Here is a 16,219-nt window from a genome sequence, read left to right on the forward strand (position 1 = left end):
TTTATTGTTATTTTACATGTCAAATATTTCTACAGTGCTATATTTCATATGGGTACAATTTTCTTACAAGTTGCATATGACAACTCTTTACATTAATTCTGTATTTTTTTAAATATTTTTTTTGAAATTAATAAGCTATACAATCGTACCTGATGATATTGAAATCTATTGCCTTAATGTATCAACCAATTAAAGATGCCAGGCTTATAACTTTGTATACCAAGCACCTTAGTCAAATAGCATATGGCCACCATAACTTATTTTTAATGTACTGTTAACTTATTAAATTATGTTGTCTTGTTGAAGTTTGAAAGACAGTTTTTAACATGGTGTAAAGTGAAATAAAACATTTAATTTGTTGACTACATTTGCATTGATGCCCACACATATTGTCTGCCCATATGAGGTTTTGTTTTATAATATGACAAGACTTATCAATAGCACACTGACAAACTCGTTTAAAATGCAAGTGCTAAATTTTAACCCCACCTAGGTAGCAATTAAAACAACCTTCACCTGCACATGGGATATAATTTCCAACTTATTTAGTATTCAAGAGCTTGCAGCTGCTACTCATAATTTGTTAAACGTAACCAGATTATGGGTAGAAAGTTGATAAACCTGGGGTATATTATCTAACACAATATATCTGTTATTGTTTGTGTGGTACCTTTGATAACTAGTTACATTTCACACCCGTAAAGCATTTGCCTAATAGAACAACAATTTTACACTTTTTCCATTTATTTTTATTTTTCATGGCACAATGTTCTATTGAATTGTCTGTATAATCATATATAACAGTGTTTAAAATTTAAGGCAAAACATAAGTTATCATAGTGCAATGATATGTTCTTTGATTGAATATGAGTTCCTTTTCATGGGGAAAAATAATGAACAAAAAGCAAACTGGTAATAAAAACCTTTATAATCATTTGTCCAAATATAGCATTTCTTTGCAATAGAACGTATTAGGTATTGCTTTGAAAGGTAACTGCAAAAGACTGAATAATGAGTAAAAAAAAATGATACAGCCCACTTTCTGTACATTAAAAACATTTCTCTTAACGGGTCTAAAGAGGACCTAGTGAAAGACGAAATATCTGCCTCACCTGCATATCTAGTTTCATTGGCAATCCAAATTTCATCCAGGTCGACAAAATCTTCAGAACCTACATATTTTATCTACTATTTGAAAAAAATAATTATACTAAACACATATTAAAAATTAGCTCATCGTCAAAACAACAATCAATCATTAAAGGTAAAGGCAGAAATCCTTACACATCTTCATAGGGATGGGTATCAGAAAAATCAAGCACATCAGTGAATATCTACACTTTGGAGAAACAACAATTTTCAGAACTTTTCAAATATTGCAAAATGAAAAACATTGCACTATGAGATAAATATGTTTACAACAATCCTTAGGTAAATGGTCATATAAAACTATTAATTCAGAAATTATTGGGAGTTTTTTTATCATTGCTAATAATGCAACTGAGTGAGGATAGCAAAAATCAAGAACTTCCATTTTAATATCAAATATTAACACACGAGCGTCACTGATGAGTCGTTTGTAGACGAAACGCGCGTCTGGCGTATTTACAAAATTTAGTCCTGGTATCTATGATGAGTTTATTTACTACCACTGGGTCGATGCCACTGCTGGTGGAGATTTATTTCCCCAAGGGTATCACCAGCCCAGTAGTCAGCACTTTTGTACTGACATGAATTATCATTGATATGGTTATATTTATAAATTTACTGTTTACAAAATTTTGAATTTTTGAAATACTAAGGCTGTTTTACCTCAGGCATAGATTACTTTAGCTGTATTTGGCAAAACTTTTAGGAATTTTGGTCCTCAATGCTCTTCAACTTTGTACTTTATTTGGCATTTTTAACTTTTTTTGGAATCGAGCGTCACTGATGAGTCTTTTGTAGACGAAACGCACGTCTGGCGTATATACAAAATTTAGTCCTGGTATCTATGATGAGTTTATTTACATATATGCAGATTTCTTTATATGGTCATAATAAATCTCACATTTTTTATCATCCTTCAAAAAAATCCCATTTTTATGCAGGCAATAATTTCTGAATAAACAGTATTAAATAAGTATAAAACAACATTTCCTAAACAAATAAAATTAATACTGACAAAGAATCCATTTACAACCAGGTGCTCCGCAGGGCGCAGCTTTATACGACCGCAGAGGTCGAACCCTTAACAGTTGGGGCAAGTATGGACAAAACATTCAAGCGTGATACAGCTCTGAATTTGGATTGTGATCAAATTTTTGACATTATATGTTTTTTTTATACACAAAACAAATGTCAAGATTTTACAAATCAATTAAAGATTTCTTCAAACTTTTTAAATCTAAAATTTAATAGTTGACACAGCATAGGTTTCTGACACAGAATGAATGTGGTCTAATGAACTTAAAAGTTTCTTTTTTGCCTTTTAGCAATTCACTATGCTGTTGAATATTAATCCTCTCAAAAAAATGTTTGAAGAAATTTTCTTTTTATTTATGAAATCTGAAATGAGAAAAATTTAACCCCCCCCCCCTTTTTTTCACATCCCCGTTTCCCTTTTTCCAAAACTGATATCAATTCAAATTTCTAATGGAGTTTGCAACAATAACTACTCTTTTAAATACATCATAAGATATTAAAATGTAAAATAAAGTGCTTGTTATCACTGAATGGTAAAGATTGGTTGGTAGTAAAAGTGAATATACATTGTTTATTGTATAAAACAATAAAAAAAACTTCATCAGCAACATTTTATATTGGCAAATTTCCAATGAAGTTATTTACATAAAGTTATTGGCAAATAAAAATAGAAAATGACATCATAGTCATGTCTGGCAAATGTCCAACATACATTATCTAAAAACATTTTAGATAAGATAAGGAAAAAAAGCTTCATCAGCAACATTTTATATTGGCAAATTTCCAATGAAGTTATTTACATAAAGTTATTGGCAAATAAAAATAGAAAATGACATCATAGTCATGTCTGGTAAATTTCCAACATATATTATCAACTACTATTCTATACAAAGAAAGATAACTCCAATTGAAAATTAATTGCTATTGCACAATATTGTGCAATTAGATATTTCTTGCTATTGTGCAATACTGTGCAATTGAAAATTTCTTGCTATTGCACAATACTTGATATGGAATCCTGATTTGGACCAACTTGAAAACTGGGCCCATAATCAAAAATCAAAGTACATATTTAGATAAAGCATATCAAATAAGCCCAAGAATTTAATTTTTGTTAAAATCAAACTTAGTTTAATTTTGGACCCTTTGGACGTTAATGTAAACCAATTTGAAAACGGGACCAAAAATTAAGAATCTACATACACAGTTAGATTTGGCATATCAAAGAACCCAAATTATTCAATTTTTGATGAAATCAAACAAAGTTTAATTTTGGACCCCGATTTGGACCAACTTGAAAACTGGGCCAATAATAAAAAATCTAAGTACATTTTTAGATTCAGCATATCAAAGAACCCCAAGGATTCAATTTTTGTTAAAATCAAACTAAGTTTAATTTTGGACCCTTTGGACCTTAATGTAGACCAATTTGAAAACGGGACCAAAAATTAAGAATCTACATACACAGTTAGATTCGGCATATCAAAGAACTCCAATTATTCAATTTTTGATAAAATCAAACAAAGTTTAAATCTGGACCCTTTGGGCCCTTTATTCCTAAACTGTTGGGACCAAAACTCCCAAAATCAATACCAACCTTCCTTTTATGGTCATAAACCTTGTGTTTAAATTTCATAGATTTCTATTTACTTATACTAAAGTTATGGTGCGAAAACCAAAAAAAATGCTTATTTGGGTCCCTTTTTGGCCCCTAATTCCTAAACTGTTGGGACCTAAACTCCCAAAATCAATACCAACCTTCCTTTTGTGGTCATAAATATTGTGTTTAAATTTCATTGATTTCTATTTACTTAAACTAAAGTTATTGTGCGAAAACCAAGAATAATGCTTATTTGGGCCCTTTTTTGGCCCCTAATTCCTAAACTGTTGGAACCAAAACTCCCAAAATCAATCCCAACCTTTCTTTTGTGGTCATAAATCTTATTTCAAAATTTCATAGATTTCTATTTACTTAAACTAAAGTTATAGTGCGAAAACCAAGAAAATGCTTATTTGGGCCCTTTTTGGCCCCTAATTCCTAAAATGTTGGGACTAAAACTCCCAAAATCAATCCCAACCTTCCTTTTGTGGTCATAAACCTTGTGTTAAAATTTCATAGATTTCTATTCACTTTTACTAAAGTTAGAGTGCGAAAACCAAAAGTATTCGGACGACGACGACGACGCCAACGTGATAGCAATATACGACGAAAAATTTTTCAAATTTTGCGGTCGTATAAAAAGTATGAATATGCGTCATCATGGTTAAACATGAACCTTGATTAAAATGTATAACTTTCCTAAATGATAATACTATAGAAATGTATATCATAAAAATAGTCATTTCTAATTTTAGTATGTCTGCTTTTTAAACATCATGTAATTACATAATATATGTGTTTCATGAGAATATGTAATTTTGATTTGCAGACAACAATAACAATGTATTCCAAATTATGGTTTGTTTCCAAATAAAATACAACATTCCTTAATACATAAATGATAGTCTATTCAAAAACTGAAATAATTTTACCTTAAATATTAGATAAAATGTATTATGATATACTGGTGTTATGTTAACTTTGGTTTTGTATTGATATTAAAAGGTTTTTAAATCTGAACATTCTTGACGACTGGTACTGAAACCAGACATTCAAACATAAAAATAGCATAAGACTAGACAATTCATTCAATTACTACATGTATATACATATTATCTGCTTTATTTTCATACATAAGCAAAACATAATATAAATAAATGCCATATATGAAGATTTTAAAAAATGATAAAATTAAAGAAATAAAGAAAACTTTACAAAATGTGTGAAATTATATTGAAATTTAGAAACTTGGCTGTTTTGTATCAATTTTCAACTTTAAAATCTTCTTAACACAACTACCATGCGACCAAACAATTTTAAATTCACTACTTTCAAATTTTGTTTTAATTTAAATCAAATGTTATGAGAAATGGAATGTTAGAAGTTATAACAGTTATAAGTTGTGTTAGGTTGAGGATGTTGGGAATGGTCTCTCATAAGTATTAAATTACCAAAGATGAAGTCAATGGTGCTATATTATTTTTCACTGATAATTTAGCTTAACAGATATAACTAAAAGCAGCATGTTTATATTATACCCAATGATGATTGTTCAGCAGAAAAAATTAAAATTAAGTACCTTTTTATTGAAAAAATAGAAAAATTTATTAAATGATACCAAATAAAACAATGAATACAGATATTTATTAGTTTTTGTCAAGCAACGCTTTGACAAAGTCATGTGTTAAACTGATGTAATATTGGAGGAATATTAAAGAAGAAAAAAGGTTTTTTTTCCAACTTTTTACTTAACTTTTTTTTTTAGATCACAATTATAGACATTACTTTTATAACATCAGGAGATGTAATATGATTGTCAATGAGACATTTGCAACTATCTGTACAGACCATAGAAACAAAAGTGTGAACAATTACAAGTCACTGTAAAGCCTTCAACAATGAAAAATACCTAGCTATAAAATGCCCCAGTATGACAAAATATAAAATAATTTGAAAAAGAAAAGCAACAGCCTGATTTATGCTACAACAAGGAATGAAAAACAAATATAACAAATAGCAACTAACAACTATTAGATTATACTTTCCTGGTGAAGGGCGGACTGATGTCATTAAGTCATGTATAACTAAAATGATAACACAAAATGTGACATCACAAGGAGGTTAATCTACTTATTTTGTTGATGTCTTATATATAATACTAAGTGGTACATATGAGGCAAGAACAAATAAAAAAAAAATACCAAATATTCCAAGACATAAAGATTAATATAAAAAAGGAAAAATACAAAAATGTTTAAAGTTAGCTTCTTTACTGGGAATCCATTTCCAGTGATACATATTTATATATCTATATATAAAATTACCATTTATTGTCTTAGAATATAAAATGTAATTGTACAAGCCTTAGTAACAAGTTGAAATGCAAAGCTCACAGAGGATTTAATTTTATTTTGTGTTGAGTCAAAATGAAATTTCTATTCCAAACAATGTTATAAATTGTTATTCTAGAAGAAAGTAGGAAGATTCTGCTATTCTATACACCGTAGCAAAAGCATGAATTTAATTCTATAAAAACATATTGTTGACATAACAAACAAGGCTTTGTACAGTTGGTGACTTTGTCACAAATGATTCTACAGTAAATACAATTTGACTGACTGCAAACATAGCACAGTTGAAGTATAAATGATGTTATTCTTACATCAGTTAGGAAGTACAGCAACATGACAATGTCACCTACTAAACATTGAAGTTATGTTTATCTTATATAAGAAAATCTTAACATACATTTTCAAGCTACACATTGAACCATGAATATTTACCATACATGAACATTTCACTGTTAATTTTTAAATGCTTTTCACAAGTTCATGAAATGCCAATAAGGAAAACAGCACAAACTAAGGTCGACCCCATGTCTAAATATACATGTATGGTATTTCAATGAATAATAATGTTATTTTCAAACAATAAACTATGACCATATTGTACTTAAATGCAAAGTCAGCATGTCGAGATTGTTAGGTAAAAAGGAAGGAATAATTGTTTCCTACATTGCAAAATAAATGTTTGAATTCTTTCTAAGACAGATTTTTAACAAACAAAATACAATTAACAAATTTAAATATTACATGTGTATAGATTAAGGTAAAATATATTTTTTTTACAAAAAAAATTAAAATTATATTAAAAAAAAGCACAAAACCACAATAATGTTGACCTTATCAAAAATGTGTAAGTGTATGGTCATTAAAACAACAATTCATTGTTAAAATCCAGAATTGATGCTTAATTTACAGTATGTGTTTTGCTCATGGCAAAATTATCTATATAGGTCACCATACAATCTTCCATAAAATAGATGATTAACTGTGAAAAACCTTATTTTTTTTCTGCATAACAAATATGAATTTCGAGAAGGATTGCAATCTTCCAATGTGCAGAAGTGTGAAAAACACTATTTGAAAACAAACATAATTATTAGTAAAGATTTTTCATCAAAAAAAATAAAAAATAAATATAAAAGTTATATCTTAATTGCCATATAGAATGCAAATCTTGAGAATTAATATATCTTGTCTAAAATATTCTTACCCACTCATTGGTTTAAACATGTGGACACAAACAAATGTATTTTTGTTGTATAACATGGGTTTTGTTGTCTTTTATATCTAGATATTATTGTATTTACATGTAAAAACTATGGAATACCACTTCAGTATCCACCAAAACTTTACCACACCACAATGCACACATTGCCTACCTCAGCAGGCCCATACCCAGGAATTTCCAAAGGGGGGTTATTTGGCCTCAAAAACTTGACTTTAATAGTCATTATTCGAACAGAACAATGCCTTTAACATTGTTACTAGAATGAAATTCAAAACAGTGTGGCTGTGGCCATTGATTGACACATTAAATTCATCCATTGACTGGGAACATTTACATGAACGTTTGTCTGTAACGACCACTGTTCATGACGTACCTAAGATAGACATTTAAACTGTGGGGTCACCAAAGGTTTCTTAACGCCTTTAATTATAAAATAATTCAAAAAATTAATCAGGAATAACCTTTATGTTTTGATTTATATAATTGATATTAATCAAAACATCGTGTTATTTCTGATTAGATTTTCAAATTACTTTATTAAGGTGTTGAGAACCTTTGGTGACCCCATAGTTTAAGTGTCTTTAAAAAGTACATAGTGAGCAGTGGTCGTTACATACAAACGTTCAACTAAATTGTCCCAGTCAATGGATGAATTTAATGTGTCAAGCAATGGCCACAGCCACACTGTTTTGAATTTCATTCTATCTATTCAGTACAGATGATAACAGCAAAACAAAAAACAATAGATAATAATTATTTACAAACATTAGAATTTATTTTTTTTTAATGCATGATTGGTCTGTACAGAGACAGTTTGTTAAGTTTATAATTGCACAATGTATTAATTTGAATTGCAAGTTGCATGAATAAACTCAAAATAAACATTACGGATAATTTTCAGTGAAGAAAAATCAACCAATTATTGCAAGTCTTCTCCTTTATTGCACTTATTACTATAGCCAAAGAGGAGAAAAATGTATAATCATATAAATGCATATCAAAAACAGTTTTTAAATGTGAAAATGAAAAAAACTATTTTTAAAATTTATAAACTTCTGATTGAATTAAAACACTACATTTTTGAGATAGCGCAGAGGTTTTTTTTCTGACATATCATTTGCTGTATTTACCTGAGAGAGAAAAAACATAGTCTATGCTGATTTATTCTGCATTAAATCAATGGATTTCAAAACTGAACACATTTGTATACATTCATAAAAGAAATCCTTTATAACTGTCATATTTGATTTGTGTGGACAAATCAATTTTGTATTCATTCATGAATTGAAACCCAAAAATGAAATCAAATTGAAATCACTTCATGAACAGTGATACCTACTTTTTAAGATTTTATGAATCAAACTTAATAATGAAATATTGACTCTGAATCAGAAACTGTTCTGTTAGAGCTGCCATCTTTGAACTTTGATTGAATTAAACAAAACAAGACAATCTAGTCAAAAACAAATAACAGTTGTCATTCAAACACATACTACATCAAAAACAATGTTGACTTTTCATTTTGTTTTGAGAAACAACATATTACATTTTCTAATGGATAAGATCAAGAATTTTCAGGTTGCAGCATGGAATCTATATAAAGTCACTTTCCAATCAATTAAGGACATTACCTTCAAATAGTAAAAGTTAAATCACAACTTTATCGCCATTTTTTCATCAGTAACAACATTTAAAAATTTAAATGCATTTATAGAACAGTTTTCATAATATTGCACAGAAACAACATAAAGTGCCATTTTCCGATCATTCAAGGACCATAACTCCTGAATGCCAAATTTGAAATTCCTCAATATGGAATTTAACTTCCATTTTGTAAACAATAACAATATATACAACTCTAATAGCATGGGTAGAATGTTTTTTAAGTTAAACTAAGGAAACAGCATACAGTATCTTTTCCCAATTCTTCAGGGATCGTAACTCCTAAGTGGCAATAGTGAAAATAGTCAATATTGAACTTCAAATTTGCCAGCAGCATAAGTATATTAAATGTAAAAAGATTGGTTGAATGGTTCATAACTCATTGCATAGGAAACAACTAGAGCAGACAGCCCCCCATTGGTACTACTCCACATAAATAATACTATTTTTTACCAGTAAACTTAGTTAAATATCAAAGAAAAAAAAACTTTTTATAAGTGGTCAATACCAGATTTTAGATTGTATAGGAGTTTAGAAGATTGGTTATTTAGAGGTAATATTTCCCAACACAAAGTTTAATCTAAACTTTTGATTATAGGTAGAGTAGAGGTAAATTTCGAATGATATGGCATTTTTGAAGTAACTACTGAATCAGAGTATAATTATAATATATATTATGCAATCATAATAAAATCTCTGAATTATAACAACCTTAGTACAAATAAAGTAAATGTAAAAAAATTAAACATTAGATTCTTGTCTAACAAGCAAAGGGGGTTTAGAGTCAGCTGACTTTTTAGGTGATCGATGATGTCGTGGAGGTGCTACCGGAAGATCAGTAGGTTTTGGCCGAGGAGGAATTTTAGGACCAGATTTCTTCTTTTCTCTTGATTTTGAACTTCTAGGAGGAACTATTGTGTCATCATCTTCCTCGGCCATTGGTGCTGGTGCTTTGATTCCCATGGACCCAAGTATATTTGAGGCTGGACCAGCCAGTCCTTGCTGAGACTCTAGAGATTGTAACATATTTTTGACAACAGTCATATCAATGTCAACTGGTTTAAATCCATCATCTTCTTCTTCAATACTCTTTTTGCTTTTTTTACCATTACCATTTACCTGTAAAACAAATTTTGACATGCTACAATATGAAATCTTGTAAAAGATATTTAAACTCCTCAACTTACACAAAAAGATAAAAAGCTTATCAAATATTTTCAGGAAAAAAACATTTACAGAGTAAATTAGGAAACGATTCACACATTTTCATGAAATAGATTTTTATTTTATATTATTTAATTTTCTGGTTTTTTTTTCTGTAATCTCAATATATAATCAACATTCCAACTACATCTGCAATCCATTTCAAAATTAAAAGAGAAAAAAGTAGTCAACAATGTGTTAGTGTTTTAGTTGGTTCAATTTACTTTGAAGCGGTGGCCTAAATATTTCGTTCTAGATGTTTGTGTCAGTTGAGGTTATTCTAAAGACGACTTATATACATTCAATGCATTCCCTACAATATTTTACCTTTGGTTTTGAAGCCGTGGTTTCATCTCCACCTACTCTTTCAAAACTTTTACCAACATCTGTTGTGGCTAGTTCCCTGTCCATCATGTTCATATAATCCTTAACTGTAGGTTGGACTGGTCCCTTTCCTTTCTTCCCTGACTTAGAAACAGGTGGCCGGTCATCAACATCTTCATCTGATTCCTCCCATCCATACTCACTCATGTCAGAACTTGAGGCATCATCATTGTCATTAAACTCTTAAAAAATATTTCAATACAATACATTAGTATTCAGGCAATATTCTGTTCTTTCATGACTTCTAAGTTAAATACTGAACTTAGAAACCTGCACTACCAGGTTATGTTTAACAAATAAAATCTTATGACTAAAATAGGTTGTAAGTCATCACTGGTCATGAATAATCATCAATTTTGTCATTAGATTTTTTTTTGAAACAGACAGGCCTGGTCTAATTGAAACTCTTTTGAAAACTCTAACAACTAAACTGTAGATGATCTGAATGCATTTATTTTAGTAACACATGTTCTCAGGCAGTTATTTTTTTCTTGGAATCACCTGCTTTCATCTAATTCTTCATATTTGATTCTTTACAATGTTCAAAGTTTCACCAAATTAATGAATCCTGTAAGAGGAATTGTAACTACAGGGTGCATTCTAAAATGAATTAATTTTACATAATAAATATAACTAATAATTTCTGAATTTAGAATTTTTTGGTCTTGAATTCAAAGTTTTTAACATACAATATAAATGTCTAACAGTATTTGTACACTTGTATATAAAACTTACCAAACATTTTCTGCATCTGTGTAATAAACCCAGTACCATCAAACTGTATATCATCATCCTCTCTGGAAAAATTTAAACAATCATTATTAAGAAATTACAAACGAAAGTGAACCAAAGCCTGGTGAATCTGTAGTACGATAATTATTATTAATAAACATTTTTTTATTTGAAACCTTTACAATTTAATTCATAAATAACAATAAATTGAACAAAAAAAGTTATTCTGTCTATAAAATATGTCTGATATCTGCTTATCTAATGATATTTACACTGCATGTGTGATCTTCTTAAAAGATGTAGTAACATTGTGATCCTTCTTTGAATTATTCGGGCAAGTATGGTTGCTTTTTTCATGACATCAAAGAAAAGTAAAATCAAAGTAAGACACATTGACATCATACTTGAAATTTTACGCATTGATTTCAAAAAAATAATTAAACATTCCAGAGAGTTAAAACTCAGCTAACAATTACAAAAGAGTAAAATATAATATCCCTCATCAATAAGGAGACTTACAGATTATTTAATGATTGTTTGATTGGTGTTTAATATGACTATCACTACAGTGGTAGTCTGTGGTGATAGTCTGGTAGTCAATTTTATTTGATGGAGAAACCAAAGGGCCTGGAGAGAATCATCAACCTTCCAGAAAGTAAAAATGACAATCCTAGTCATTTAAGACAAAGGTCAAGTGCAACTGCCACATACATGATTCAAAATCACAACCTCAGTGATGAAATGCTAGTTATACAGTAGTTGGACTTCTTAGGCCACTCAGCCACCAAGACCCAAATCAGATTATTTAACTAGTATGTCTAATCTATACTATTTAAACAAGAAGACCTCATTTTGTGTGTCGCTTCTCTTCTTCCCACAATAATTAATTATCATGCCTTTGTGTTCTATAGGTATCATGCATAGTCTCATTTATCATCCATTCTTATGATTATTCAGTTTGGGTTATTTTGGGAGAAAAACGAATAAAAAGAACTCCGTATATTGTTTCCATCATTGGAAGGAATTTTAAGGCAGAACAGACTTTCGGTTACCCATTTTATTTTTGCGGTCGTATATTGGTATGACGTTGGCGTCATCGTCGTCCGAAGACACATTGGTTTTCCCACTATAACTTTAGTTTAAGTAAATAGAAATCTATGAAATTTTAACACAAGGTTTATGACCACAAAAGGAAGGTTGGGATTGTTTTTGGGAGTTTTGATCCCAACAGTTTAGGAATTAGGGGCCAAAAAGTGGCCCAAATAAGCATTTTTCTTGGTTTTCGCACCATAACTTTAGAATAAGTAAATAGAAATCTATGAAATTTAAACACAAGGTTTATGACCACAAAAGGAAGGTTGGGATTGTTTTTGGGAGTTTTGGTCCCAACAGTTTAGGAATTAGGGGCCAAAAAGTGGCCCAAATAAGCATTTTTCTTGGTTTTCGCACCATAACTTTAGAATAAGTAAATAGAAATCTATGAAATTTAAACACAAGGTTTATGACCACAAAAGGAAGGTTGGGATTGTTTTTGGGAGTTTTGGTCCCAACAGTTTAGGAATTAGGGGCCAAAAAAGGGCCCAAATAAGCATTTTTCTTGGTTTTCGCACAATAACTTTAGTATAAATAAATAGAAATCTATGAAATTTAAACACAAGGTTTATGAACACAAAAGGAAGGTGGGGATTGATTTTGGGAGTTATGGTCCCAACAGTTTAGGAATTAGGGGCCAAAAAGTGGCCTAAATAAGCATTTTTCTTGGTTTCCGCACCATAACTTTAGTATAAGTAAATAGAAATCTATGAATTCTTGGGGTTCTTTGATATGCTGAATCTAAACATGTACTTAGATTTTTGATTATGGGCCCAGTTTCAAGTTGGTCCAAATCAGGGTCCAAATTTAAACTTTGTTTGATTTCAACAAAGTTGAATTCTTGGGGTTCTTTGATATGCTGAATCTAAACATGTACTTAGATTTTTGATTATGGACCCAGTTTTCAAGTTGGTCGAAATCAGGGTCCAAAATTAAACTTTGTTTGATTTCAACAAAAATTGAATCCTTGGGGTTCTTTGATATGCTGAATCTAAACATGTATTAAGATTTTTGCTTATGGGGCCAGTTTTCAAGTTGGTCCACATCGGGGTCCAAAATTAAACTTCGTTTGATTTCATCAAAAATTGAATTCTTGGGGTTCTTTGATATATGCTGAATCTAACCATGTATTTAGATTTTTGATATTGGACCATAATAGATTAATGTCTAATTTAAAATTTTTAAGTTTTTAAGTATAAGTTCTTAGACCACATTCATTCTGTGTCAGAAACCTATGTTGTGTCAATTATTTAATCACAATCCAAATTCAGAGCTGTATCAAGCTTGAATGTTGTGTCCATATTTGCCCCAACTGTTCAGGGTTCAAACTCTGGGGTCGTATAAAGCTGCGCCCTGCGGAGCATCTGGTTTCTGTATACTTTGATCATACAGGAATAAGTGTGTTTGCTATCTGCTATCATTTTCAAGTTTACTATCAAAGACGGTCACAGAGTTTATTAAATAGAGAGGGTCTATATAATATATCAATGACCGCCGTTGATCGATATTAATAAACTGAGAATTGATAGTAAAAAGAAAATACACTTTATTTATAGTAATGAATGTTCATAATATACAGATAAACACTAACATTATTGAAATTGATAGAAAACAAAAAAAATGGAATTTTGAAAAAAAAGGAGGAGCCGGGCTAGAAAAACAGTTTCCTATCCCAAAGTACCTATCACTATTGAAACCTTTTCTGAAATTCTCCAGTCTTAAAATCTTTTACAAAAATTCATCGGGTCACTATAAGCAGACATATAATACAATATTATAAGTATCATATGTCTCTGTTATAAGTATATTAAATAGAGAGGGTCTATATGATTATATATCAATGACTGACCACCGTGGATTGAATAAGTAGCTTATGTTCTTCTCATATATGTTATGATGGTATGATACTAAACCCCTAACGGGAAGGATTGTGCCTGATGTTCATATGATGAAATCACAAGTGAAACTGCGAGCTACTGCTCACTGATGATACCCCCGCCGCAAGTGGATAATATTAATAGTGTAAAAATATGCAAGTGTTCGGTAAACAGGAAGTTGTCGAGTGATGAATCTGAAAACGCATCACACGGTATAGATGACTTATAAAAATCCTGAAACCAAATTTCAGAAATCCTTGTATTGTAGTTCTTGAGAAAAATGTGACGAAAATTTTTAACTTGGTTATCATGTGTAAAATCATACAAGTGTTCGGTAAACAGGAAGTTGTCGAGTGATGAATCTGAAAACGCATCACACAGTATAGCTGACTTATATAAATCCTGAAACCAAATTTCAGAAATCCTTGTATTGTAGTTCCTGAGAAAAATGTGACGAAAATTTTCAACTTGGCTATCATGTGTAAAATCATACAAGTGTTCGGTAAACAGGAAGTTGTCGAGTGATGAATCTGAAAACGCATCACACGGTATAGCTGACTTATATAAATCCTGAAACCAAATTTCAGAAATCCTTGTATTGTATTTCCTGAGAAAAATGTGACGAAAATTTTCAACTTGGCTATCATGTGTAAAATCAGACAAGTGTTCGGTAAACAGGAAGTTGTCAAGTGATGAATCTGAAAACGCATCACACGGTATGGCTGACATATATAAATGTTGATACCAAATTACAGAAAGGGTGGATGTGTAGTTCCTGAGAAAAATGTGACGAAAGTTTCATGGGACGGACTGACTGACGGACGGACTGACGGACGGACTGACGGACGGACTGACGGACTGATGGACGGACAGACAGAGGTAAAACAGTATACCCCCCTTTTTTAAAGCGGGGGTATAATAATCTTTCAGTCAGTTTAATTGAAGTCTGGAGCTGGCATGTCAGTTAACTGCTAGTAGTCTGTTGTTATTTATGTATTTTTGTCATTTTGTTTATTTTCTTTGGTTACATCTTCTGACATCAGACTCGGATTTCTCTTGAACTGAATTTTAATGTGCGTATTGTTATGCGTTTACTTTACTACATTGGTTAGAGGTATAGGGGGAGGGTTGAGATCTCACAAACATGTTTATCCCCGCCGCATTTTTGCGCCTGTCCCAAGTCAGGAGCCTCTGGCCTTTGTTAGTCTTGTATTATTTTAATTTTAGTTTCTTGTGTACAATTTGGAAATTAGTATGGCGTTCATTATCACTGGACTAGTATATATTTGTTTAGGGGCCAGCTGAAGGACGCCTCCGGGTGCGGGAATTTCTCGCTACATTGAAGACCTGTTGGTGACCCTCTGCTGTTGTTTTTTATTTGGTCGGGTTGTTGTCTCTTTGACACATTCCCCATTTCCATTCTCAATTTTAACCTGAGAATTGATAGAAAACAAGTGAAACTGTGAGCTACTGCTCACTGATGATACCCCCGCCGCAAGTGGATAATTTTAATAGTGTAAAAATATGCAAGTGTTCGGTAAACAGGAAGTTGTTGAGTGATGAATCTGAAAACGCATCACACGGTAAAGCTAACTTGTATAAATCCTGAAACCAAATTTCAGAAATCCTTGTATAGTAGTTCCTGAGAAAAAAGTGACAGAAATTTTCAACTTGGTTATCATGTGTAAAATAGTTCAAGTGTTCGGTAAACAGGAAGTTGTTGAGTGATGAATCTGAAAAGGCATCACACGGTATAGCATACTTATATAAACCTTGAAACAAAATTTCAGAAATCCTTGTATTGTAGTTCCTGAGAAAAATGTGACGAAAATTTTCAACTTGATTATCATGTGTAAAATAATACAAGTGTTCGGTAAACAGGAAGTTGTCGAGTGATGAATCTGAAAAGGCA

At 30.9% G+C, this 16,219-nt stretch overlaps 1 protein-coding gene across 1 annotated transcript in view; it reads right to left on the reverse strand.

Annotated features, from left to right (window-relative positions):
- Positions 1–726: 726 nt before the first annotated feature.
- LOC143045386 (protein ecdysoneless homolog) overlaps positions 727–16,219 on the reverse strand; it is a 38,967-nt gene continuing 23,474 nt past the window's right edge. Inside the window, exons 12-14 of the mRNA XM_076217844.1 lie at positions 11,342–11,403; positions 10,550–10,788; positions 727–10,138 (exon numbers count right to left, since the gene is read on the reverse strand). Coding sequence (XP_076073959.1) covers positions 9,761–10,138; positions 10,550–10,788; positions 11,342–11,403 — 679 coding nt within the window. The 3' untranslated portion in view covers positions 727–9,760. The remainder of the gene's footprint in view (positions 10,139–10,549; positions 10,789–11,341; positions 11,404–16,219) is intronic.

This window comes from Mytilus galloprovincialis, chromosome 9 (genome assembly GCF_965363235.1).
Source record: "Mytilus galloprovincialis chromosome 9, xbMytGall1.hap1.1, whole genome shotgun sequence".
NCBI classification, from domain to species: Eukaryota; Metazoa; Mollusca; class Bivalvia; order Mytilida; family Mytilidae; genus Mytilus; species Mytilus galloprovincialis.